General features: G+C 54.2%; 1 protein-coding gene across 1 annotated transcript in view; it reads right to left on the bottom strand.

Moving 5' to 3' along the window:
* Positions 1–25,088, bottom strand: part of NTN1 (netrin 1) — an 83,035-nt gene that overhangs the window by 4,543 nt on the left and 53,404 nt on the right. The window contains exons 3-5 of the mRNA XM_062506302.1: positions 15,856–16,005; positions 13,390–13,443; positions 1,222–1,296 (exon numbers count right to left, since the gene is read on the bottom strand). Of these exons, the coding sequence (XP_062362286.1) occupies positions 1,222–1,296; positions 13,390–13,443; positions 15,856–16,005 (279 nt within the window). The remainder of the gene's footprint in view (positions 1–1,221; positions 1,297–13,389; positions 13,444–15,855; positions 16,006–25,088) is intronic.

Raw genomic sequence — 25,088 nt, 5'->3', positions numbered from 1 at the left:
TCCAAACATTTGCACCCAAACCCATCTCACGGGGAAAAAAGCCCAAATTAAAAAGAAAAAAACCCACAAACCCGACAAAAACAAACAGATACGAAAAATAAATAAGGGAAAATATCCCCTTTGAAAGGCTGAATGAAGCAGGGGGCTAAAAAGCCCCATTGAGGAGCACGGGGTGGATGATAGCTCCTGATTGAGGCCGCGGGAGAAGGAGGTCTGTTCAAGCTAATTAGGGCCTTTTAGGACATTCAGCCCAGCGATGCCAGCAGAACGGTGAGGAAAAGAGCCTCCTAATTGGCTTCCTGCTGGGGTGTCAGTCCCAAAGTCTTTATTATCCCTCCCTGCACCTTTTCAACCCTTTCTTCCCTCCCTAACCCGGGTGAAAGCCTGGGCTGCCCCGGCATCGCTCACCCCGCTGCCTCACCGCCATGGTTTGTCCTCAAAAAAGCAAATTTGTTGTGGCTGTGGGGCTGGTTGGGGCCGTAGGGCTGTGGGGGACCTTTCCATGGCCAGGAGGGTGGGGTGGGGTGGGAGCACTCCCATGCCAGCCCAAACCTCCAACAGAGCCAAGTGTGAGCTGTCACCTAAACCTCCAACAGATCTGAGTGTGAACGTCACCCAAACCTCCAACAGAACCGACTATGAACTTCACCCAAACCTCCAACGGATCTGAGTGTGAGCTGTCACCCAAACCTCCACAGAGCTGAGTGTGAATGTCACCTAGACCTCCAACAGAACCGAGTGTGAGCTGTCACCCAGACCTCCAACAGAGCTGAGTGTGAGCTGTCACCCAAACCTCCAACAGAGCTGAGTGTGTCACCCAGGTGACAGAGAACTGCTTGCTGCTCATCCCCACAGCAAAAAGTATTTTAAATATTTAAAATATTTTAAAATATTTAAAAGCCATGGCACGTAACAGCCCAGTGAGAGCAGAGGGGACATGGTGTCATCATAACCTAGAAGACACTGGAAAACACTTGGAAAGTATGAGTCTCCTGCAAATGCTGGGACAGCCCCAAAGCAGGGTCCACAGTGTGCTCATCCCAATTTCCCAAGGGACACACAGCATCATTGCCCAGAGCTGCCTCTCCAAACCTGGCAAAAGCCATTCCCAAAAGTGCACAGAGCCCAGGCCGGGCTGGGTGGGCTTGGGGACACCCCCGCGGGGATGCTCCTGCCCCGCATCCCTTTGGCGCCGCTCGTACCTGGAGAGGGGACACTCACCATAGTCTTTCTTACAGTACTTCTTCATGTTGATCTTCAGTTTCCCCTTGGAGGCTTTGCAGTACGAGTCGCAATCTGCACGGAGAGAGGGGGAGGGCAAGAAAACATTAACAAAACAAATTAGCCTTGAAACGAAGAAAGCGCTGGGGGAAGGGGGGACGGCTCAAAGCTGCAGGCTGCCATGAATAAGCAGCGTGCCTGTGATATCCATCTGCCAGGCCCCGATTGGGTCGGCCGAGGGGGCATTGAGAAAGCCCTTCCTTTCTAAAGAAAGCTGCTCACAAAGGAGCCCGTCCTCCCTCCGCCTCCCCCGGCCGGCTTCCCCGGCCGCCTGTGTCTTCCTGGGAGACCCCGGGGGCCTCCCTTATTGTGCCACCCAGAGCTTTTGAGAGCCACACAAATTCTCCCTGTTCTGCAGCTCCCAACTGGAGCCTGCCCGGAGCCCACAGAGGCCCCATTGTCACCCCTAACCCTGGCCGGTGTCAGCCTTTGGCATTCATTGCCGAGAGATTCAGGCTGGGGTCACCCTGCCACAATGCGGGTCAGAGAGGAAATTAGCAGCCCGTGAAGCATTAGCAAAGCCTTTTGGTGTCCACTCTACTGAAGTGTGCAAATAAAATACCCCAGTAGGAACATTTCATTTCTAACGGGCCCCCACTGCTGGGACACGCAGGCCTGGCCCGGGTGGCCGGCAGGAGCCTGGCACGGCCCCTTGGCACTGCCACCGCCGCTGGCCCCGGGCCATGGGCCACTGGCACAGCCCTGGAGCCCACGGGGGACACAGGGCCCTGCCCTGAGAGCTGATGGTCCTGCAGTGGGTGGGCAGTGCCCTCTGGCCACCACCAGGAATGTCTCCATGGCACCACGGCCATGCCAGGAGAGGGGCCGGGGCCATCCCGTGCCCGCTGCCGGAACTGGGGTGGGCTCATGGACAGGTATCCGTGGCTCCTCAGCACCCACAGGTGCCAGAGAGGCCCCCAGCAGCACAGAATGCCCTCATACGGGGAGAAAGGACACATCTGTCTGCAGCAGGAGGCCTCGGTACAGTGACAGCCCTTGGAGGCCTGTCTCTCCCAGCATCGTCCTTCCCCAGCCACTGCTGGAGCACAGGTGTGGATCTGCTGAGCCCCAGCAGGGACGGCAATGCTGCCGACATGCCACGGCCAGCTCACACTGGGTGCCAGGACCATGAAGAACCCCCTCAGCACCAATCCCCGTGACCCATGTGTGTCCCAGCCCCTCTCAACATGGCCATGCACAGTCCCCACCTCAGCCCCATGGCTCCCTGCTGCTCCCACTCTTCAGGGCAATCAGGTTTCCTGCTCTTCCAGCCAGGCCAACCCCAAACCCTGTGATCTTCCTCCTGCAAGAACACCAGCTGAGATCTGTGCCCAGCTACAACCCAGCCAAGGCCTCTCCAAATCCTGCTGACTGATGGCTTCTAGCCACAGATGCCTCCCATTTGTTTTTCTCAACTAACATTTCTGAGTATCAAGTAAAACTTGAAATGCGCTGAGGAAGGAGTGGATATTCCATCAGAACTGTAGCTGAGTGGATGGTGATGTGCTAGCAGAGCCCCAGCCATGCCCATGTGGCAGGATGCCACCATGCCATGGGACGTGGCTGCCTGGTGTCACTGAGCTCAGGGAACAGAAATATCCCTGATCCAATGCACTGGTAAGATGTTCCTGGCCATAAACATTGAAGGAGAAGTCTCTAAGGGGACTGAAGGGTCTGTGCAGTGACCCAAGGAAGCTTCCCCTGAGCTTTTTGGGGGAGCAGGGTAATTGGCTTCTCTGCCAGGCTGTTGGCACAGCTGTGGTCAGCCCAGGTTGCTGATGTCCTCAGGACACCAGTGTGGCTATGACACAGCTGCTGATGTTCCTCCCTGGCAAAGGAATCCAGGAACTCTGTGGGTGTTCCCTGCTGCTGTCACATCTCAGGCCCTGGGCAGAACAAGAGGTGACACAAGGACAGGTGGGCAGGGAAGAGCAGAGCAGGGACAAGCCTGGAGGCTCTGGCTGTACATCCCTCCTGCCCTGGCCAAATCCAGGACATGCTGGCCAGCAGCTGGCCCTGAGCAGCAGGGGTGGGCAGCAGCTTCCACCTGCACATTCATGGCTTGGCCCAAGGGATCTCCAGCGGCCAGGCTGGCAGAGCACACCTGCAGCAGATCCTCCTGCAGCCCCACTGCTGCTGGGATCCAAGAAACAGCAATCAGAGACACCATTGCTCTGGACTCCAGTCCAGAATGCCCTCTCAAGAGCTCCAGTCCAGAATACCCTCTCAAGAGCAACCCCAAATCATCTCAGCAACCACTCCCCACAGAAACATCCCTGAGCACAGCCGAGCTCCAATCCCTGCACCACTGCCATGGTAATTCCGTTCTACCTGAGCTTACAGACCTGTGGGGAATCCATCCCAGGGCTGCTTGCCAGCCAGGGAGGCTGTGGCGTAGTGGGACAGCACTCAGCTGCCCTCACACCCTGCAGGGCAGGACAGCACCCCATACCCACAGCACCCACAGCCTCTGCTTCTCCTAGACTGACAACCTGGGGCTCAAGACACACAGTCCAGGCACGGCTGACCCTACTTTGCCTAAGCACAACGCAGCCCTGTCCTTCTCCTTGTTCCCCAGCCCCATGGGCTGTGCCAGAGCCTCAGCTGGTTTGAATTGAACCGGCCTGGCCAGAGCCAGCGCCAGCTGGTGTAAATCACTGGGAATCACCGGATTCCACTGCTGGCTTCCGTGGCTGGGGGATTTGCTCCGGTTAATTTCCTTTGTCTCCCTCGTGGAGAGCTCTTCTGCCTCCTGGGTGGCTTGGAGATCCTCTGGGGCCTCTTTGGGAGGGTAAATGGGATTTCTGTGAGGCAGGCACTGAGCTCTCTGTGTGTGGGGTGGTGCTGCGAGGCTCCTCTGCCTTCGGGACAGTGCACAGAGGGGATGCTACAGGGACAGACCCTGCTCTCGTCCCCAAGTGACTCTGCAGCAGTCTGGGCTCTGGGGAAGCTTTGCTGAGCTGCTGCTCTGCACTGCAAAGGGATGGTGGAGTTGAGGAAGGGATGGGAGGAAGGATCAGCCTGTGGGAAGGGAGGAGAGGGTGGATGTGGACCTCAGTGAACAATGGGTGTGCACAGGAGACACAAATGATGTGAGACTCTTGCAAAATTTGTCCCCCAATGTTTATGGGACACACCTCTGGAGTCCCAGGACTTGTGCTGCTTGACTGTGCCAAAGGCTTCTTGTCCTGCAGGTCCTTCTCACCTTCTGCAGAGGATCAGCCTGGGATAACCTGCTCGTGGGAGGTGCTGCCAGAGCCCAGCCACAAAGCAGGCTGAGGATGAACACAGCTGCCTGAAGGACACCCTTCTGGTCCCTGCAGCATGATGGGGGGGGGCGGGGGGGGGGGTGTCAGTGTCCAGCTCCGGTCCTGCAGGGGTGGTGAGAGGGCACCAGGATGGGCTCAGCCCCAGCTCCCTGTCCCACTGTGCTGCACAAGTGTCCCCTGCTCACCGGGGCACCGCAGGGCTCACTCACCCTGCTGCTGTCCTGCTGCAGACCCGGGCCCTCCCTGAGCCCCTCTCAGCCCATGTCCAACCCAAGCCCCTGGCTACAAACCCGCAGTGACATCCATCCCCCTGCTCCTGGCCCTTTCCTCCCCGAGTTTGTTCAGCTGCACAAATATTCCAGTGCAAATCCCTGTTCCAGAGCCACGAGCCCAATGCACACTCAGCCCTTGGTGGTTTTTTCTGTCAGCCCTGCATGCTGACGCGGGGACATCCTGCCCCTCCGTGCAGCCCCGGATGGGGACAAGCACAAACTCCCGGCGTTTCCCGGATGAACAGCAGGACAGGATCGGAAGAGCCGCTTGCTTGCAGAGGGAGCAGGTGGCAGGCGGCTGGTTCGTGTCGCTCGCAGCTCAGTAAAACGTGTCAGCACAGCCTTCAGCAGCTTTGCAGCTCAGCCCATCCCCTTGATAGAGCTAATTCTCTGGCTGGGCAGAGACCTTTCACAGCTAAACACCTTCTTTGTTTTTCTTAATTTATTTTTTTTTTCTGAAAGTTGAATTTTTCCTGTTTAAACATCTTCGGTTTTGGGGGTTGTCTGGGGTTGCTGTGATGAAGCTGAGAGCTGCGGGGTGCTGAGTGCTCATCCCATGATTTAATGGATCCCAAGTGCCGATGCTCCCAGGGCTGGGCAGGAAGGAGGTGCTGGCAGCAGGGCTGCTGAGTGTTGTTGCAGGGAAGACCCTGCACCAGGCGCCTCTTGCTGCGCTCGCAGTTCCAAAATCAGCTTTGAGCTGCTGCAAAAGCCACATGTCGGGAACGGAAATTAAAGGCCCCTTGATTCTGACATGATAGAGCGATTAAAGCCACATTTCTTGGCCTGGGTACCTAACTGGAAATGCAGATATAAGGCTTAGATCCCCAAGGGGATTCAGATTTCTAATCCAAATTTATGCAGCTAAATTCCTATTGATTTCCCCCAGGTAGGGCCCTAAATGCCTTTGTGGGCTGTGATCCAAAGTGGAGGTGGTGTGGCTTAGGAGGGGAGCCCCAGCCCTGACAGCCTGACCCCAGAACTTGGGGGTGAGGGCCATTTTCCTCCCCTCCCTCCCAGGTGGCTGTGCTGTCTGGGGGCTCTGCGGGTCAGGATCTGGGTGCCCCCATCTCCTGTTGTCAGTGGTGGGAATGTGCAACCAGACTGAGCCACTAAATGAAGGTGCAGCTCCAAATATCAAGTTCTAAATTCGTGATTCCTTTACCAGAGAGAGCAGGACTGAGAAGACAGGAGTGGGGTCTGCCTGGGGTCCCAGACACCCCCAGAGTGGATCAGGGCAGATCAGTGAGGATGGTTTGATTTGCTGCTGTGGAAGGGGAGGCTAGTGGTGAACAGATTTCAGATTCCTCCCCTTTTCTCTCCCTCCCCAGTGTTACTGGGTCAGAAATCCTCCATGCATGAGCTGCTCCTCATGATGGGGGTGAGCAGCAGTGACCGTGGGGGATGTGGCAGCTTCCAGGTCCCCACTGTCTTTGGCCAAATCTCAGCTAAACTTCTCCACAGGCATCCCAAAACCTGCACATTGCTGCAGCTCCTGGTTTCCCAACAGCCCCTGCAGTGGGAGGGTCTGTCCTCACCTGAGGGATGGGATTTGTGTTTCAGTGCTGTAGAACCCCCACGAGTGCCCAGGGGCAGGAAGATGCATTTTTGTGTTTTTTTTTTGAAACTAGACCTGAGCGATCCCTCCCTTCACCAGGAGTTGGGGAACCCCAGCTCTCGACTGTGTCTGTACCCAGACCCCCCTGCTCTCAACCACAGCCTGGGCTGGCTCCCTGAGCCCATCCAACGACCACAAAACTCTTCCAGGTGCTCCCAAGAACTGCTGAAGTCCTGTGGGATGCACAGGACATAGTGTATAGCTGATCCATGGCTCTGCAAAGCTTCCTGCTGCCCCATCCCCACTGAGAGCTCCTCCAGGTTGTTCAGACTCCAGAAAGAAATTTCAAGCCCCTCTTACAGGCAGCAACCCCACATCCCCAGCTTGTGGCTGGGGCCTGGAGGAAAAGCTCATGGAGCAAAGGGGGCTACGTTCCAGCTCCCCCTTCATGTAGCATGGGGGGCTGCCCTTGGGAACATCATGTGTCTGTTCTGGGACTGAGTGTGGGCTCAGAGCTCGGTGCTCAGTTTATTCCACTGGGCATGAAAACCTCCCCCAGAGCATCCCAAAGGCAGCTGGGAGCCACAGTCCCAAGGGACACAGGCCAGCGCTGGAACAGGAAAGAATGGCCCTGTAGCCATCATTTGGCTCTCAGACCTCTGGAGATTTCCCTAGATGACCATGAACTCCTGGTTCACTTCCCTCAGCACTGAAGCTGTCCCTTGCTTCCATCCCAAAGAATTATTTTACCATCTCATCCATCAGGAACGACTGTTGGAGTAATTTGGAGAGCTCCAGCTCTGTTTGCTCCAAGCTGCTGGCTCTGGGGCTGTGCTGACCACACGTCCTGAAGGAGGGGATGCTCTGGAGGAGCCCTCTCCTTTCCCAGGGAGCATGGATGGGATCATGATCCCTGTGGGACAAGTGCAGGGACAGCAGTGTCTGGCTCATAGAGCACACAGTGACTGTGAGGGATCACTGCTGTAATTTAATTTGTGCAGGACTCCACTGGCAGTCTTTGTCTCAGAGCTGGCAGCTTTAATATAAAGAAGCTGTAATAAAATAGCTAAGCTAAGGCAGAGAATCCTTCCCAGGTTATTCATTTCAGCAGTGGCATTGCTTGTCCTGTGCTTTTTGGCACTCTAGTCGGGCCACTGAGTGGATGGCGGTCTGTTATCACTAATTTGCTCTTCTCCTCTCACCTGGCCATGACCCAGCTGTCCTGCATGATGCCCTTTGCAATTACCATGTGTGAATTAGCGCCCTTCATCCCTGGCCAGCTGCAGGACAGCTGGTGTCCCCAGCAGGGTGGCCTTGGCCATTTCTCCAGCATGGCCAGGAGCTGGAACAGGGAGGCACATCCCTTCCAGGCCTCGGACCTGGGGTGAGCTGGGGCTGGGCTGCTCCAGCCGTGCCTGCTGAGCTATCTAGAGGATGGTCCCCAGGTCTGAGGCAGGCTCACCCTGTGGACAGGGATTCCAGGGGCCTGGATCTGCCCTCAGAAGGTCTGTGCTGAGCCCTGGTGCATAGCAAGCCTCTGGCACTGGGTTGTATTTAACCAAGTGCCTGTGGTCTGTCCTTGGTCACCTCCCAGCTGGGAGCAGCAGTGCCCAGGAGCTGGCAGGATCAGCTGGTACCCCAGCTGAGGTGGGTCTGTGACCAGGCTGTCAAGGCAGAGGCACCTGCTGAGCATCAGAGCATCTTCTGTTCTCCAAAGCGGGCTGAGGAGCCCCTGGCACCAGCACAGGAGTGTGGGGGACACTGAGGCACGCCCTGCACTGAGCTGTGCCACTCGCCGGCAGGACAGCAAAAGCGGGAGGAGTAATTTCCTCTCTTATTTATTTGTTTGTTTTGGGGCTTTGCAGACCCAAACCTTCCTGCAGGATGCCACGGCTCCTTGGGAGCACCTGGCAGAAGCATCCCGAGCCCTGCCTGCAGCGTGTCCCAAAGATCCCCGGCTGCTCCGTGCCAGCCTGAACTTGCTGCCTGTGCTGCGGGAGAAGATCCCGGGACTCCCGGGCAGGCAGCGCTGCCGAGGGAGAGCCGGCAGAGCAGATCCCAGCGGATAACGACCATTAACCTCCCCCTTGGAACAAGAAGGTGCAAATGAGCCCACAGTAGCCTCCTTTCTTCTGGCTGAGCAAGATTGATTGAAAAACAAATTGGCGCAAATAAAGCATGTAATTAGATTAAAGCCTCTCGCCTGGAGCGGCTGGAAAGCGGCAGCGAGGGATTCCCGGGAGCCCGCAGCCCCTTCCCACCTCCGCAGCCCCAGCGCGGCCCGGGGTCCACCAGCCCCAGTGCTTCAGCAGGACCCCAGCACGGCCAGGATGTGCCCAGGCTGTCCCGGGCATACCCCGGCAATGTCCTTGGCAGGCCTCTCGTGCTCGCCGCTCCAGTCCCAGCTGTTGCCCCAGCAGCGTCCCGGCAGCTGGGGCCGGGCACGTTCGGGTGCCTTTGGTCCATCCCTGGGAGCTTTGGGCACTGTCAGAAGGGAGCCACCCCAGACACCACCCCAGACGCCACCCCAGACACCAGCCCAGCTCAGGGCGAGCTCAGTTCGCTCCCTGCCTCCGGAGCTGCCCGGTGCCGGTTTGGGGATGGGGATGAACGGCCTGAAGGACTTTTGGTATTTCAGGGCAGGCGTGCCCACCGCAGCTGCGGCCTCAGCAGCAGCATCCCAATTTTCCCTGATCTAAAGGGAGCAGGAGGCAGGCGATGGCTGCTGGTGGCACAGTGGGGACAGTCCAGCTGTGCCAGACACCCACTGGAAACAGTGCACTGGAAAACAAACAGTGGGCTGGAAAACATCTCACTGGAAAACTCCACACCAACACGGAGTTTTACAGCTCTTCCACATTACCTCTGTCCTCTCCTGAGCCCTCTCCCAGGGCTGGCTGCACATTTCTTATCCCTTCCCACAGGATTTACCCCGGTGTTGAGCCCCAGGACACGTCTGGGGACATGGGGTACAGATCCAGGGCTGCCCTGCCAAGAGCCACCGCCAACACCGTGAAATACATTCCTAGGAAAACATCTGTCCTCGGGAGCCCAGCACCCCATAAATTCCTGCCTGACAGCAGCTCCCAGCCTAGCGGGAAAATCACAGTTTTGTGTTTGGGGAGAGGCGCAGAAACAGGGAGCTGGTGCTGGGGACAAGAGCTTTGTGTCTCCAGGGGAAATCAGCCTCTGGAAATGTCCCAGGATGGGGAGAGGGAGCTTGTCAGTCCTGCCTCTGAAGCTCGGCTATGGTGGGATGTGGGGAGGAAGGGTTACAGGGATGGAGGGATATGGGGATGAAAGAAAATGGGATGGAGGAATGGAGGGATCTGGGGTGGAGGGAATCAGCTGCAGAGATGTGGGAATGGAGGAATGGAGGGATGTGGGGATAAAGGGTTGCAGGGATGGAGGAATGACTGCATGTGGGGCTGCAGGAAGCCCTGCACTGGGATGATAAGAGCACGGTGTTGTGCATGAAGCTTATCTGCATTACAGCAGTTTTGGGGGTTTAGTTTTTTTCCTTTAGACTTTTGGAGCTATTTTGAAGTGACCAGGAGCTCCCTCACTGGAAGACCCTCTCTTCTATTGTGCTCCCAGCCATTCACTGGGGATCGCCATGAGAAATCTTTCAGAGGGAGCTGGATGCTGCTGATCAGTCAGTCAATCATGCAGTCAATCCATCACCTCGCTTACAGCTGGGACAAGGCAGAGAAAGCCCAGGCAGGGCTGAATGAATTCCTGCTTTGGATAGGTACAAAGCTGGAGACTCCCAGGCTGAGCCCAGATTTAGCCCAGGGTGAATGAAATGACGATTTCCCCTCCCTGCAGCGCATTGTTCCCAGGCTCTGGGATGCTCCCGGCTCTCGCCAGGGCTGACACTTCCCCACAGCCAAGGGCTCGGGCTTTTCTCCCTACCAGTGCAAATTCCTCCTGGATCTGGGAGCGTCCTCACCAAGAAGAGATGCCTGTTCCCCAGCCTGGCAGCTCCCCTGGCCAGGAGCCCTTCGGGGAGGAGGCTGAGGGCTGTTCCCAGCTCCAGCACTGCTGACCCCATGCCCACGCTCCTGTCCAGGGAATAGCAGTGCTGGGAGATGTCTGGGACAGGTCCCTGTTTCACGTCCAATGGAAAGCTCGGGCTGGCTCCTGTGCTCCTGCCCCACACTCTCATTTCCAAGCCACCCTGGCACCCTCACAGATGCTGTGGAGGCAGCTGGTGGCTCAAAGGGGGTGACTCCTTGTTTCCAAAGGAGCTGTGGCATATTTAATCCTTTCCTACTATCACTTTTCCCTTGGAGCTGTTGCTGCAGTGATGGTCACAGTGCTTATGTGACCGTGAGCTGGGGACTGTGGTCCCCATGAGCTGGGGAGGAACTGCTGAGCCAAAAAGGCCAGGCTCCCATGGGATGCCCAGGTACAGGAGGGCTGGGAGGCTGGGGATGAAGTATATCTCAGCTGTCCAACCCCTGGATCTGCAGTGGAAGAGGGGATTTAATCCATGTTCCCCCTGTGCCTGGTGAGGTTTCCCAGGGGTGATGCAGGTGCTGGGGGCAGCACACCCGAGGGACCCCTTTTTCCTCCTTGTCTGTCCATGGACACGGGCTGCGAGCCTGTGGCCACCCCCTGAAATCTGCATTTTACCCTTCTGCTGAGCACAGATCCCATTCCTGCTCACCCTGGGATAGTCCCAGCAGAGACAGAATTTACCTGGCAGAAGAAGGTGTCTCTGCATCATCTCAATCTAGGCATATGAACAAGCAAAAATGAAAGCTCTTGACTTTCAGACAGAGGAAAAACAAACCTTTTATAGGACAGGAGTAGTCTGGCTACCTGTAAATGATGCTGAAACAGGAGTTCCTGCTCATCAAGGAAGGCAGTTTGTGCCGTTCCTGGTTCTTGGGGGAGGATTCAGGCTAAAATTTGGTTACCACAACATGCAGTCAGCTCTGAACTGCGTCTCCTCTGCCCTCTGGGAAAGCTGCAACCTGCAGCCAAACCTGTTCTGGGTCTGTGCACCCTGGGGAGCCCAGGGATCCTTCAAGCTGGCTTTTCCCTTTCCTGCATTTACATCCAGCCTCTTCCTCACCAGCCAAGAACAAAAGGGCCCAAAATGATATTTGGAAGGGTCAGATCTGGTTTTGAAGTTGCAGAAATTGATTTCCAAGGGAAAACTATGGGGAGCTGAATCAATCCAATCACCTGGTTTTATTTAAGCCCTCTGGCTGAAATCATCCACCTCAGATAATCATCCCCCAGAAAATCTGGATTTGATTCAGACAAGACAAGGACTGACTGTCAGGTTTGTAAACCTTCACCCACCCACTGCTATTTTTGTTTGCCCTTTCACTGTGGTCTCTTCTGAGTGGGATCAAAAAAGGACCAGAAAAGCTCCTCTTGCCTGGCAGCAAAAATAAGGAGCAGCCCCTCCTCACCCTCCAATCTCCCAGCATGGGAGAACATGGATGCATTTCATCTAAACAGTTCAGTTTTGGCCTGTTTTCCCAAACTGATTGGGACCCCTGAGAGTAAAGCAGAGCCAGGCAGGACCCCCCACAGCAGAACTGACAGTGTCCCATCCCTCATCCCAAGGCCAGCTTTGGCCCGTGCTCCCCTGCAATGGTTCAGGTTGGGGTGATGCTCCCTCAGTTCTTGGCCACTTTCTGTCCCACATGGCCATGAGCACAGGAAATGGAGCAGCACCTCTCCCACAGCTGGCTGCACTCAAAGTCTCCCACTAATTTATTTTTCCATCTTGTTTCCAAACCCTTTTTCTCCCATAGCATGGGAGCTCTGACTCACAGACACTGATTTAGGGGGTTGTTAAAAACCCCATAGATTCCAGCAGGGTGGAGGTGGGAGCTGAGAGATGCCAAGACATAGCACTGCTGGATGCTCCCTGTTGAGGAAAAGGTATGAAATATGGAAGGCTCCAGCTCCTTGGACAAAGCAGTGCTTAAAAACTCCAATAAAATCCCAGTGAGAAGAATTATGATGGGATTCTGGGCTGGTTGGATTGCTCAGCTTGGCTCAGCCTTCACTGGGTTTTCAGCGGGAGGTGGCACAGGAGGCTTCTGGTGGGATATCCTGGTGCCTGGTTGCCCCTCTGGACAGGGAATGGGGATCTCTGGCCCTCCAGGGACATGGGGATGCACAAGGCACTGTCTGGGCATTTCTCATCAATCCCAGAGCATGGATAACCTGCTCCCAGCCTCCAGCCAGGACTCCTCAGGTAAGGAAGGGCTCTAACCCTGCTGGGATGTTCTCAGTTATTGGCTCTATGCAAACTCAGCTGGTCTTCACATCCCTAAGCAGCCCCTTTCCTGTTTGCACAGGGTAAAACCAGACCCTTAAATCAGCCCCACAGAACTCCTGGGATCAACCTTCCCTTGACACTGGGGACTGAAGATGTCCCTTTGCTACATGGGTTTCTCAGCCAGGGGCTGCTTCTGAGCACACAGCCTGGGTGACAATCCCAGCCACAGGACTTGGCTCAGGGATCGATCCAAGGTGACATCTGTCACTTCCAGTACAAACTCCTTCATTTATGAACCCTCTGGCACCGCTGAGACAAAAGTAATCAGCTTTTACACCTCATGTCCTTCACAGATGGGACTCAAATATTCCGGGAACCTCCAGACAGCAGCACAGGACAAGTCAGCCTTTCCTGGGACCCTTTGGCTCCTGCTGGCATGCCCTGGTCAGAGTCATCCGACACGAGGGAACTGGGAACAGAGGAGTCCCTCGGTGACATGGGAGGGGCAGCCGTGGGTCCACTCGGATCCAACACGGGGTAACCCCCTGTGCCCGCAGATTCAGCAGGAAAACCTCCTGCACTCCGAGGAACACCAGTCTCTCAGTATGCTGCACATGTGTTTCCAACACATTTGGGCATAGAAGGAAATCACTTGTCCCGGTAAAAAATAACAGGATTTATGCCTTTTGGGCAATTTATCTTCAGGAAAATGATGGCTGGAGAGACATTTAGCACATGCTCCAAAAGAAGAGAACATACCTGCGGGCTCCTCTGAGCTGCTGGCGGCCGTGGTGGGTGGAGCAGCAGGAATCTCTACAGGACAGCCAGGGGCACACAGGAGCAGAGAGGAGAAAAAAGGAGAAGCAATTATTCCAAACCCCAAAGAGCCTGGTCCCTACACACACCGCAGGTTCCCTTCCCAGCCATGTCTGCCAGCAAGGAAGGCTCCCAGCTACGACCCCCAGCAAGAGCCCCCAAACCAGTACACTGGGAACTGGGGAACCAGGCATCCCCCGAAAGTGTTCCAAAGTTTGGGTTTTTTTGTTTTTTTTTTTAAATCTGGCTTTTGGCTGCATGCTGCACTGTTCCCAGCCCCTGTGGGTTGTTGTCACTGCCTGTCCCTGGGGTGTCCCCTCCAGCTGCTGTCACCCACATCGGAGGCAGTGCTGGCACTCCCCTGGTGAGAGGCAGAGTGCAGGTACAGCACTGCTGCTCTGCTGGGATGTAAGGGGTGCCTCCCACATTTAAAGGAAACACAAACACATCTGGTGCCAATTCCCTGGTCCCTGGCTCTGATTTGGGGCCAACTTTGCAGAGCTGAAACCACATCATGCTCTGGATATTCATTCCCAGGCCTGGCTGTGTTTCTTGAGAGGATGGAGGGAGCTCTTTGGTCCCAGCTTTTCAGGATGCTCCCCTTGGATATCCTTCCTGAATTTAGGGCATGGTGCTGGCATTTCCATGTATTCCTGGGAATCCTGGTAGGGGAACACCCCACCAATCCAGTTTGAAAGTGGAATTTAAGCATGAGCTGGGACTGGGCATCTGCCTCTTTCTGCTTGTGTTCTTGGAAAAATGCACGGCCACCAAGGCAGGGTTTGCTGGGGTGTGTGACAGCAGCTCATAGGGCTGCAGCCCAATCCACACTGGGTGATTTTTGAGGTCACTCACATTCGTGTGGTTAAACACAACACAAGGCACGGTGCATTGCCAGGCAACACTGAGAGCCATCCCAGCCATCCCAATGCTGGGGCTGGGGAGTGCTCATGCCTGGCCTGGCACAGACCAGGGGTCTTGCTACTTCCCCAAGGTGTTCTTTTCATGGCTACAAATCTCTGGGAACAGGGCATTACAAGCAGTGGTAATTCAGAGAGTGACTGTGCCCAGCCCCAGACCCTGGATGAGCCATGTTGAAATCCTGGGTCTGTCTTTATTTAGTGCCGTGAATCCCAAGGGAGCTGATGCAAGGAACAATTTACTCTCTGATTTCCCCTGGCCCTGGGGAATGATTAATGATAAACCTTTGTGCACACTTGCTGCAGAGCAGACTGGAGCCATGGCTGGAGGTTTTGGGGACAACAAGCATCTGCTTTGGGCTTTTGCTGTCCCATTGCAACACAGGGAAAAATGAATCTCAAGTGACCCCAAACCACCCTGGAATCTATGTTTGCTTCAGCAGGAGAAGGTGGGGAAAGGGTCTCTACCCCAGAATTTGGCAATGGCTGCTGAGAGGGGGGAACAGTGTGGGAGGAGACTGTGGGTTCCCAACAAAGGCTTGATTCTTTCAACCTTCACTTTTCTTATTGGGCCTATTTCTCCTTTTAGCAACAGGGAATCACCCTTAGGGGAGCAGTTCCCCCATCCCATCCCATCCCATCCCATCCCATCCCATCCCATCCCATCCCATCCCATCCCATCCCATCCCATCCCATCCCATCCCATCCCCACTGATTTTGGTGCTTTGTTTTGTTAGGGCAGGTGGAGGTGTCCCACAAGGTGCAAGAACCACTGGAAGATCCAACAGCAGCAAACCCCACAGGAAGCAGAGAGGGGCACAAGACTAAACCCCAACTTCCCAGGCAGTGAGAGCTCAGAGGGACTGAGGGGATCCAGGTGTTTGCAGAGCAGAGGCTGCAATGGAGGCATTTTGGGAGCTGTACCTGGTGCTTCTGCTGTTGTGTCAAGAGCAGAGGGTGAGAGCAGCTTTAGGAAGGAAAATTGAAAGGCAAAACCAAGGAAGCCAACAGTAAAACCACCCGTGCTTCTGGGAGGGTTGTGTGAGTGCAAGAGCCCCTTCAGGAATCCAGGTGTTCTCACCTGTGACAGCAACTCCATCGCAGGAATAGCTCCTGTGATCTGAGCTCTATGCCAGTGCAGCACAGCATGAATTTGGAGAGAAAAACCTGTTTGTAGTGATCTGCTTCAGCATCCAGCCCTGATGTGGCACCCCTAAATAAATGAGCTCTTAAGGCACCTCTGTTCCATGAAGAAAAATTGAATTCTCATCAAACTTGGCTGTGGATGCACTCACAGAACCCGCCCAACAAGGGAAGGTTGACTGCTGGAAGCTGCTGTGGATTTCGGACCAAGTTTGGGCAGAGTGGAGGACAGGGGTACCCAGGCAGCTGGAGGGGTTCAGCAGCCCCCCGGCCTGGGCAGTGGCTCCGGCAGGTTTTTAAGGGTTAAAACATCTACTGCACAGACACGGAAGGAAGATCCACCTACTTATGCAAGGGGCGATGGGGGAGCGGCTCTGCTGGTAGCCCTTGGCGCAGCGGTTGCAGGTGATGCCGGTGACACCGTCCTTGCAGGGACACTGGCCCGTGGTCTGGTTGCAGGTCTGGCCGGCGGCACCCACGGGGTGACAATCGCACTCTGCGGGGACACACGACAGCACACAGGGTCAGGGGAGACACAGGGGTGACATCGCCGGGGAGAGGGGCAGCTGCCCCGGCACGGCTCCACCTCCTCTGCCGCTGGCTCTGCATCTCCAGCAAAGCCCCCGGAATGACCTGAGCCAGAGCTGGCATCTGTCACAGGGGCTGGGGGACAGCGCCGGAGACGGGGTGGCCCTGTCACAGCCCCGCTGCGGAGATAGACGCACAGCCGGGATGGCTGATCCTGGGGACAGCGTGGACATGGATCCCACGGACACAGCTCCTCACCCCATGCGCGCTGGGATCAGGAGTTTGCAGGATTTAGAGGCAGGGGAGCAGCACCCACTGCCCCCAGCCAGCAGCTCCAAACTCCCCGGGCTCCCGGGAGCGCTGGCAGGACTGGTACGAAGGTACAAACCCAGCAGGGTTCCAGCACCCCTAGCTCAGGCAGGAAGCAATCGCTTGCAGAGAGCTTGGGAATTCATTCCACGTGCACTCCAAGAAAAATCAACCCAGTCCTTTCAGAGCTCTCGCTCGAGCCCTTCCCGCTGAGCAGCATCCCTGGCAGCTGGCACTGCAGGCACAGGAAGGAAATGCCCTTGTGGGATGCAGGCAGGCTGGAGGACCTGCTGTTCCCGGCCAGATGGATGCAGCCTTGACGGCAGAGCTGGGCAGATGTGAAGGGTTTGGCAGGGGATGTAAATACTGCACTTGAAAACATTCACCATCTCATTTCCCACAGTGGGACTTTACCGGTGCAGCTGTTTTGGGGGGGGGAGGGAATAAAAAAAAGAAAAAAGAAAAGAAAAAAAAGCATCAGAAAGCATCAGTGCTCCAAAAGGATTACAGCCTCGCACATTTGTTAACAGTCCTGATTTCTAAGAGCTGTAAGCGCCGTGCCAGACTGTGGGCTGCCCCTGCTGAGTGGTGGCAGGGACAGGCAGGCAGGCAGGAAAGCTTTCCTTTTCTTCTGCAGCATCCCCGGGAAGGAGCCAGCCAAATCCCTCCCTGGGGAGCATTGATCCTGCTCTCCTCCTGCCCCTCAAGGAAGCTGCCTGCCAGAAACAGGGGCTGGGGGAAACCTGTCCCACTGCCTGGGCCCTGGAGGGGGCTGCACTGGGGGCCAGGGCCAGGGGGAGTGTCCCCATGGGCACCATGGCTTCAAACCCCCCAAGTCCCCCAAAGCGGGCACATCACTCCCAAGAGGGCTTTTCCTGAACCCTGCAGTGCTGCTTGGTTTGTTCTGCACCCCCTTGGATCTCAAAGACAGCAGATGGCATCCCACACTGGTTTTGGGTTTCCAGGTTTTGGTGTTTGGTTTTGGTGGTGGTTCCCTCCAAGCCACCCCAGCACGATCCTGCTCCCTGCACCAGCAGCTCCCGGCTGGACCCTCACTGGGCAGCAGCTCCCAGGCCAATGATCCCTGCCCAGCAGGGCTTGGATGCTGCACTCCTGCTCTGGGATGTCCAGCTTCTCCCTGGGAAATCCCAGACCTCCAGCAAACTGCCACCAGCCCTGACCCACCAGTCCTGGGTGGGAAGAGACAGAGCCTTGCCAAAACCCGATGATTTTTCACATGAGAGGGGAAAAAAAAAAAAAACTCAAGAAACCAACAAAGCTTTTGCTCCTTTTGTCCTCTTTTTCTAACACTTCCGATTTGGGGTTTTTGATTAAAAGTCTCACTCTCCCCCTTGCCCTGAGCTCCCTCTGGGAAACGGCTGCTTGCAAAACTGCCCACAGCAGAAATCTCCTTTTCTAGAGGTAATTCATGTTAGAAACGTTTTAATGTGAAATCAGTGTGGCTGGTGATGAGCAGAGGGATGCTTAGGTGGGAGAACATTCACACTGCAGCCCCGAGGGATGGCTCAGGTAATGCTGGGGGAGAGGAAATAAAAACACATTAAGCGAAGGCCTGAAGGAGGAATAGGAGAGAAAAGACTTAAAGAAGAGCAGACAGTCAGGAGTAAATACAAAAAAAAAAAAAAAAAAAAAAAAAAGAGGCAAAGGGCAGGAGGATGGGGGCGAACAGCGTCGTGTTTCAGGCATCCTCCATCCTGTGAGCAGATCGCCCTCGTTTCAGTGGGACCACTCGGACCAGAGAGGGAAAAGAGGGAAAAAAGCCTTGGTGATGAGTAAAATCCCCAGACTCAGGCTCTTGGAGGCCAGGCTGAGAGCACAGAGCACTCTTTGGACAGCACATAAATAAATAAATCAATCAATAAATCGCGATGCTGCTGCTCCTTTCCCTGTGAGGTAGTGGCTTGGCATAGCTGGGCTGGAGCTGCCGAGGTTGTTTCTACAGCCGAATCTCTCTGAGGTTGTCTCATCTCTCCCCAGGTCGGGCTCCTGCGAGGACTCTGATGTCCCCATGGCAGATGTGCCCAGGGTGGCAGAGGGCACGAGTGGCAGAGGGTCTGGCACTCACCGGCCCGAGGGACAGAATTGCACCGGGATGAGAGCCCGGCCGATCTCTGCCAGCTCGCTCTGCCACACCGTGGGGAAAATCTTCTCTGGGTGCAGGGACGGGCTCTGTGCCCCCGTCCCCAGCGTCCCCCCGGGGCCCCGAGCCCGTCCTGCCTTGTCTGTCTTCCAAAAACTCTGGGAATCAGCAGCTCCCGGCGCGGGGAGGTAGGAGGTGTTCTCGGCATGTCTGCAGATGTGGATTTGCTGTCCCTGTCCTCGAAAAACTGAACCGGTGCCAGCAATTAGGAGCAATTAAAGGTAATTTACAGTTCCCTGGCCAGTGCAAACACTTGCAGCCAGCAATTACAGGCTCTTCTCCTTCCCCAGCCATAGAGGGCCGGGCTGCTGGTGCTTGATGCTGGTTTTTCCAACCCAGCTCAAATTCCTTTGGGCTGTAACCCCCACACTGAGGGAAGTCTGTCCCGGGATGCTAGCGGGGGGGGTGATTGGTGCAAACGCCCCTTTGGCATCGCCGCTGCCTTTCCGATGGGCACCTTGGGGCTCGCAGAACACGTTTGCATTCCTGAATTTCCCCCTGCTTTCATCCCTAAACTTCCCTGGGTACAAGAATTTGTGGATTTGTTCATCGCCCACCGAGGTGCAGAAGTTCAGCGCTGCCCTGCACTGGAGGGCAGGTGCCACTTGAGCCACCAGAGCTGAGGGCACCTCTGTGAGCAGGACAGGACAGTGTCTGGGACGTCCCTGGAGATGATAAGGAGGATAACACGTGGTTTTTCCTCATGCCTTGCTTGAAAGGATCACCCCTTAGAGGGTACGGTGAGATGGGAGAGAAGCAAAAGATGGAGCAAGAAGAAGGCGTGTCTGCACTCTGTCAGCCCACAGAGCATCGGGGGAAGGGAAATAACTCTCAGGATCTCCGTTTTTTCAGAAAACCTTTAAGAATAATTTTTGCTGAGTGTCTGTGGCAGAGATGACCAGGAATTCCTAGTGGAAAAAAATGAAGTTATTTTTTGTTTGAAAACATGGCTGTGCTGGAGAAAACAAGGAGCAGGACTCTGTGGGAAGGCTGTAACGGGCAATGAGGGCAGCAGTGGGGGTGTCTCTGCTCCCAGAAGTTGATTTTCCCTATTAAATAACCATGGCCTGGAAAGCAGGGAGCTGGGAGCACTCCCAGGTGAGCACCTTGAGCTTGGCTGCTCCAGATGTGAGGAGACCATGTCGCTCTTAGCGAGACAGACCCAAAGCGGCCGAGTGGATGAGGGGAGAGCAGCCAAAATCCGGAGTGCAGAAGGAGGCATAATTGGAAGGAGGGAACAGGATGGCTCATCCACGCTGAAGGGTCCCAATTAACTGCATCCACTCCAGGAAAAGATCTGGGAGTCAATGAAACATCTGGCTGATTGCAGCAGAGCTCAGAAGAGCCACAAGATGGGAGGCTGCGCTGTGAAAGGGGGAGAGAGAAACTCTGAATTCATATCAGGGCACTATAGAAATCAATAGCTCGTCCTCAGCTGGGAGCTGGAGTGAAAGGCACGGAGAGCACCCACGGAAAAGATTCGGAACGCCTTGCCAAGAGACGGTGGAGGGCTGCCAAGCAATGCACAGCGCCGGGAAGGTCAGACAGGTGCTCCTCTTCGCTGGTCCTTAAAGCCCAGCAACAAAGGGACATTGAGGGCGTTGAAAAGGCAACCTTTTCAATGATAAAAGGAAACGCTGCTTTGCACCGCACGTAATTAACTCGTAGAACTCCTGCTACGAGACACCATGGCAAGGGCCCAACAGGATTAGATAGGGCTCTGAATGAGAACATCTGTAGTTACATTAGCTGGGATTAATATATATACGGATATAAGCACTGCCAGGCAGCTCCTCACTGCCTGCAGCCAGGAGATTTCCCCCGGGGCCAGGCTCTGTAGAACTGGCTGCCGTGGGCTTTTATAGCTCTCTCTGGAGCTTCCAAAACAGCCCCTATTTTCTCTACAAACCTGCTGAGGTAGAGCATCGCCCATCCCAGCCCAGCCAGCGACACCTTTCTGTGCTTCAGCTCAGATTTGGGGCTAAAAAACACCTGGAAACATCTCAGGGCCATGCTAGGGATTAAAAAAAAAAAAAAATAAAAAGAAAAAAAAAACAAACAAAAAACCCAAAAAACCCACGGTTTTTCAGTTCAGGTGGTTGAACTTGCTGAGATGGTTCTGCCCCACTGAAGATTGACAAATAGCAAGACAAAAATGCAAATATTTTCGCACCCCCGGTGTTCAGGCCGGAGGTATTCCCAGCCGCTAATCCTGCCCCACACACGTGTGGTGAAAGGTAAACAGAGGGATAAATCTCCAGGCTCAGCTCTCCTCAAGTGTGACCTTTATGGAGAAGGTGCCTGAAAAGATCTGCATTTTTGGAGAATTAGCATCTTCCTGTTTTCGGGGAAGCTGCTTCCTTGGGAGGTTTTCAGAGTGATGAAAAATCCTTTTGCCTGGACAAGAAAAAAAAGGCTGGGTTTGCCAGGGTGTCCAGATTTCGTCTTGTCACCCTGGATGTGCCAGAATCCCAATGCCCACAGGGTTTGATCCAGGCTCCGGACTGAGCAGGAACCCAGCAATGCATTAAACTGGAAAAAAGCCCTTAATTAGCAATAGTCTTTGATGAAGGCTCCTGAATCCAGAAATCACACTCAGTTTTAAGTACAAATTCAATCCCAGGTAGCCAATGTGCATTAGGTGAACATTTATATTTGAACAGCCTTTAAAATGCTTTTCCAGAATCATGGCCAAAAATTGCTTCCCTTTGGTTGCTTCCCTTCTTTCCTCCAAAGATTTCAACAAGAGTAAAAAAATGTAGCTACAGAAAACTTCTGCTGGAAAAATATACAACAAACCCAGGTTTGTTGTCAAAATGTCAAAACAAATTCAATTTAAATTCTCCTGTTGCCTCAATCGCATCCTGATGCAGCAAACATGTCTCACTTAACCTTGTGGTTTAGTGTTTAGAGGGGTGGTTCTGGCATTATTACTTAAGTGAGGTTTTTTTGTTGTAGAGTTGTTTTTTTCCTGCTCCACTGTCTTTAGGAGCTCAGGTACTTTAAATCCTGCTCTCTCTGAACACATCTTGCCAGGGAACTCAAGGTGTGAGAATTCTTGGAGTGTCCCTTGTAGCTGAAATCCATTCCAGAGGTGACCTTGAAATGGTCCCAAGGAGGACAGGATGTTTTCACAGCTTTTCTTTGGCTCCTGTCTTTGGGAAATCAATTCAAAACAAGCAGGACTCCTTCCTTTGGATACCTATCTCGGTTATTTGCCCATGCATCACGGAAGTCTGAGCTGAACCTGTGCACCTGAGCACTAAGGAGAGGTATGTGCTGGCCCTGGGGACATCCCGTGGGGATGGGAGAGCCCCCAGGCACTGCCAGAGCATCTCCAGCACGGGCAGCACATCCTGCAAATCCCACGGACTTCTGGGCATGAGAAGCTGGAATTTAGGGTGCACCTACCCAGCCTGGCCCCAGGTGGGTGGCGAAGCAGAAGCAGGGGTGGAAATGTCCCCATGCTAACTCTGAATACCAACAATGACTCTCAACATTAACCATTAACTGCTCTGCCCTGAGCTCCAGCCTGTCTGCGACATTGGGAGCTGGATTTAGCCCTCCAAAGGATCATGTTTGTGCTCAATGTCCCTCAGCACATTCTCCTGAAGATTTAAAGGTTTCCTGCCAGCAGAACATGAATTCCTCCTTTTATTGGGCAGAGCCAAACAATCTCTGGGTGTCTCCTGCTGTCCCTCCTCCCGCGCCACTTCTCAGGGCTCTCCCATTTCCCCTCCTGGACTGGCACTCGGGGGAGCCAAAGGCTTTGGTGCCCTGAAGTTTGGGCCAAATTTCACAGATTAGGCCTTGGCTTTGTCTTCTCCATAACAAGGAACAGACGGGGCCACAAAGCCTCCACTGAGCCAGAGTCGCTGCTAATCCGAAGGGGCCTTGGAACCCTGGCAATAAATCCACTTTTTGGGCAGCAGCACTGTGGGCAGGCATCAGTGACACACACAAAGGGACGATTATGGCAGCATTTCCCCAAATGCTGGAAAATTCCCTTGTTCCAAAATTGTTAAAACTTTCCCTGTCCACTGAGAGCTCCACTTCCCACGTGATTCCAGCAGGGCTGGAGAAGATGCCAGGGATGCTGAGATGCAGCACTAGGGTTTACTTCACCCCACTTTGCTGGGAAGACTTGGGTTTTATCATGGAGGATGTGAACCCTTTGATTTTTCCATCAAAAATATCAGACCTGCAGGGGCAGCTCTGGCCAGGCCAAGAGCAGCAGCTCAGTAGCCTCATGGATCTAAAGCAAACCCAGCTCCCCCTGCTCTCATGGGAGATGTTCACGAGGAAGAGTGGGTTGGGAATGCTGTTATTGAAGGAGAAAAAAAAAGAAAGAGAGAGGCAAAGTTTTACTCTTCCTGATGGGTTTTTAGCCTGGCTCTGGAGGAAACGAGGTTCCTACAAGTGCATTCTCCCACTAATAATAAAAATCAAATCTGGCAGCAGAGCAGAAGGCTCGGGGATAATGAGGTTGCCACAAGCCTCGGGAAAAGAGGCACTGGGGAAGGTGAGGGAGAAGCTGGAAAAGCTCTGCAGAAAACAATCCTTTTGGTGTGCACAGCCCTCACGGGACACCAAAGCATCCATGGTGGGGAGAGTCCCCAACACCCCAAGAGCAGGGAAAAATCCCAGTGAGAGCTCCTGTGGCACAAAATCCCAGCCCCTCATCTGTGATGTTCTGAGAAACGTCTGTTTAACTGAAAATAAACTGGGGGGGGAAAAAAACCAAAAACCTTTTCTCTTTAGTGCCCTGAAAACCAGAGTGTGGGGATGAGCAGGACTGAGCTTGGGTTTAATTCTCAGGATCTGAGAGCCCGAAGCACTTTCCACTCCTGAGAACTGGACTGAAGCAGGAAATTATCTCAATTATTGGAAAACATTCATGGGGAAGGCAAATTATTCCTTTTCTTTCCTCTGTCTCATGGATATGCAAAGGTCTGGCTGTGCAAGTGAATTTAGCAACTTTTGTCCTTAGTCTGGGACCAGCGATGGAGAGCTGGGGTTTAGTCTGGTTTTATTTTCTTAATAGGGCATAAATTCCCCTCTATTGTGTCACTACTTCTGACAAACCACATCCCAACCTGCCCTCTGGGATTGCTCCTGGATGTTTCTCTGCTGGAAACCCAAACCCAAACCCCAGTTTGGAAGGTGGCCGACCCCCAGTTTATCCAGTAAACCCCTCCTGAACACCAGCATTGCCAGGATGTGATTTTTCAGGAATGCAGAGCCAGCTCTTGTCAGGGATTCAATGCTGTCCACTTTTCCTATTCAGCTGGTTCATCCACGTCTGCCATGGATTCGGGACTCAGCTGTGAGCTGTGTCTCTCCTCTGAAGATGCTGAGGTGGTTTCCAGGTGGCAATGGAGATTCCAGCTCCTTCTGAGGGGCTCTGGAGCAGCCTCCTCCATCCTCCTCATGGCTCCCTGGATTCAGCAGTGTCTTACCCTGAATTCCGCAGCTCAGCAAACTCTTCCCACTCTGCCCCACAGAGAGGAAGCTGCCTAATTTGATGTGTCTGCTCATCCATCATTAAAATGTGGATTTTAATGGATTTTTTAAAAGCTGGCATGGGCTTGGAGATGCCTTGTGTTGAGCTTGAGTCTTACTTCAACAAAAAAATCACTCCTTTTCCATAGTTTCCTTCTATAGACTCAGAACAGCATTAAGAGTTTCAGTAATGCTCATGTCCCTTCTTTTCTCTGTGATCCTTCCAGCCCAGGTGGGCTGAATGGTACAGCTCTGCCCCGGGTACTGGAGGTGCCATGGAGGAGGTGACACTTGGTGGCACTTGAGTCTCCCGTGCTGCCCAAGAACATTCCCACAGTGACCTGTGAGCATGCACAGCTTAAAGATGTATTTCTAGAAATCTTCTCCGATGGTCTGCGTGTGTCTGGAGGTTGTGATGACAAGTTTTAGATGCAGAAGCCATAAATCAGCTCTCGGGGATTGCAATAATATCGATATAAGGAATTACGGGGCCGTGAGGAAGGGGTGACTCAGGCAAAGTCACTGACAAATGCAGGATGGAAATACAAATAGAAAATCGTTCTTGTGGCAGTGGAAGAGAATCCCCACAGTCGTGGGGAGAAATTAAAGTCTATGCTTGGCAGACTAATGCCTGAGAAATTTGGAATTTCTCCAGGGATGTGATTTCTCATAGGTGACAAAGCCCTGACACAAGAGCCCAACCCAAGCCCTGCCAGCACCAGGAGCTGGCTCCTCTCTCATCTCAGCAGCTCCAGCTGGAATCCAAAGAGGAAAGGAAGGGAGGGAAGTTTGACCATTAAGGATAACCCCCGGGTGAATTCCTGGGAAATATTGCCTTGGAGTTTGCCTTAAAGCCAGCAGAGGGGGGCATCAAAATGAGGCAGCTCTGGAGAGGAGAGCATCTCCCTCTTCAGCCCCTCGAGGTATCCCATGGGAGGAGCTGTGCTGGTCTCAGCAGAGACCTGCAGTGAGGAAAGGCTGGGGACAGAGCCCTGCAGGAGCTGCCACTGCTGGCCCTGCTGGCCCTGGAGCCCTGGTGCAGCCAGGCCATCCCAACGTCTTCGGCATGCTTCAGCTGG

The sequence above is a fragment of the Cinclus cinclus genome, chromosome 20 (assembly GCF_963662255.1).
Source record: "Cinclus cinclus chromosome 20, bCinCin1.1, whole genome shotgun sequence".
Lineage (NCBI taxonomy): Eukaryota > Metazoa > Chordata > Aves > Passeriformes > Cinclidae > Cinclus > Cinclus cinclus.
This window is presented reverse-complemented; position numbering and strand designations above follow the sequence as displayed.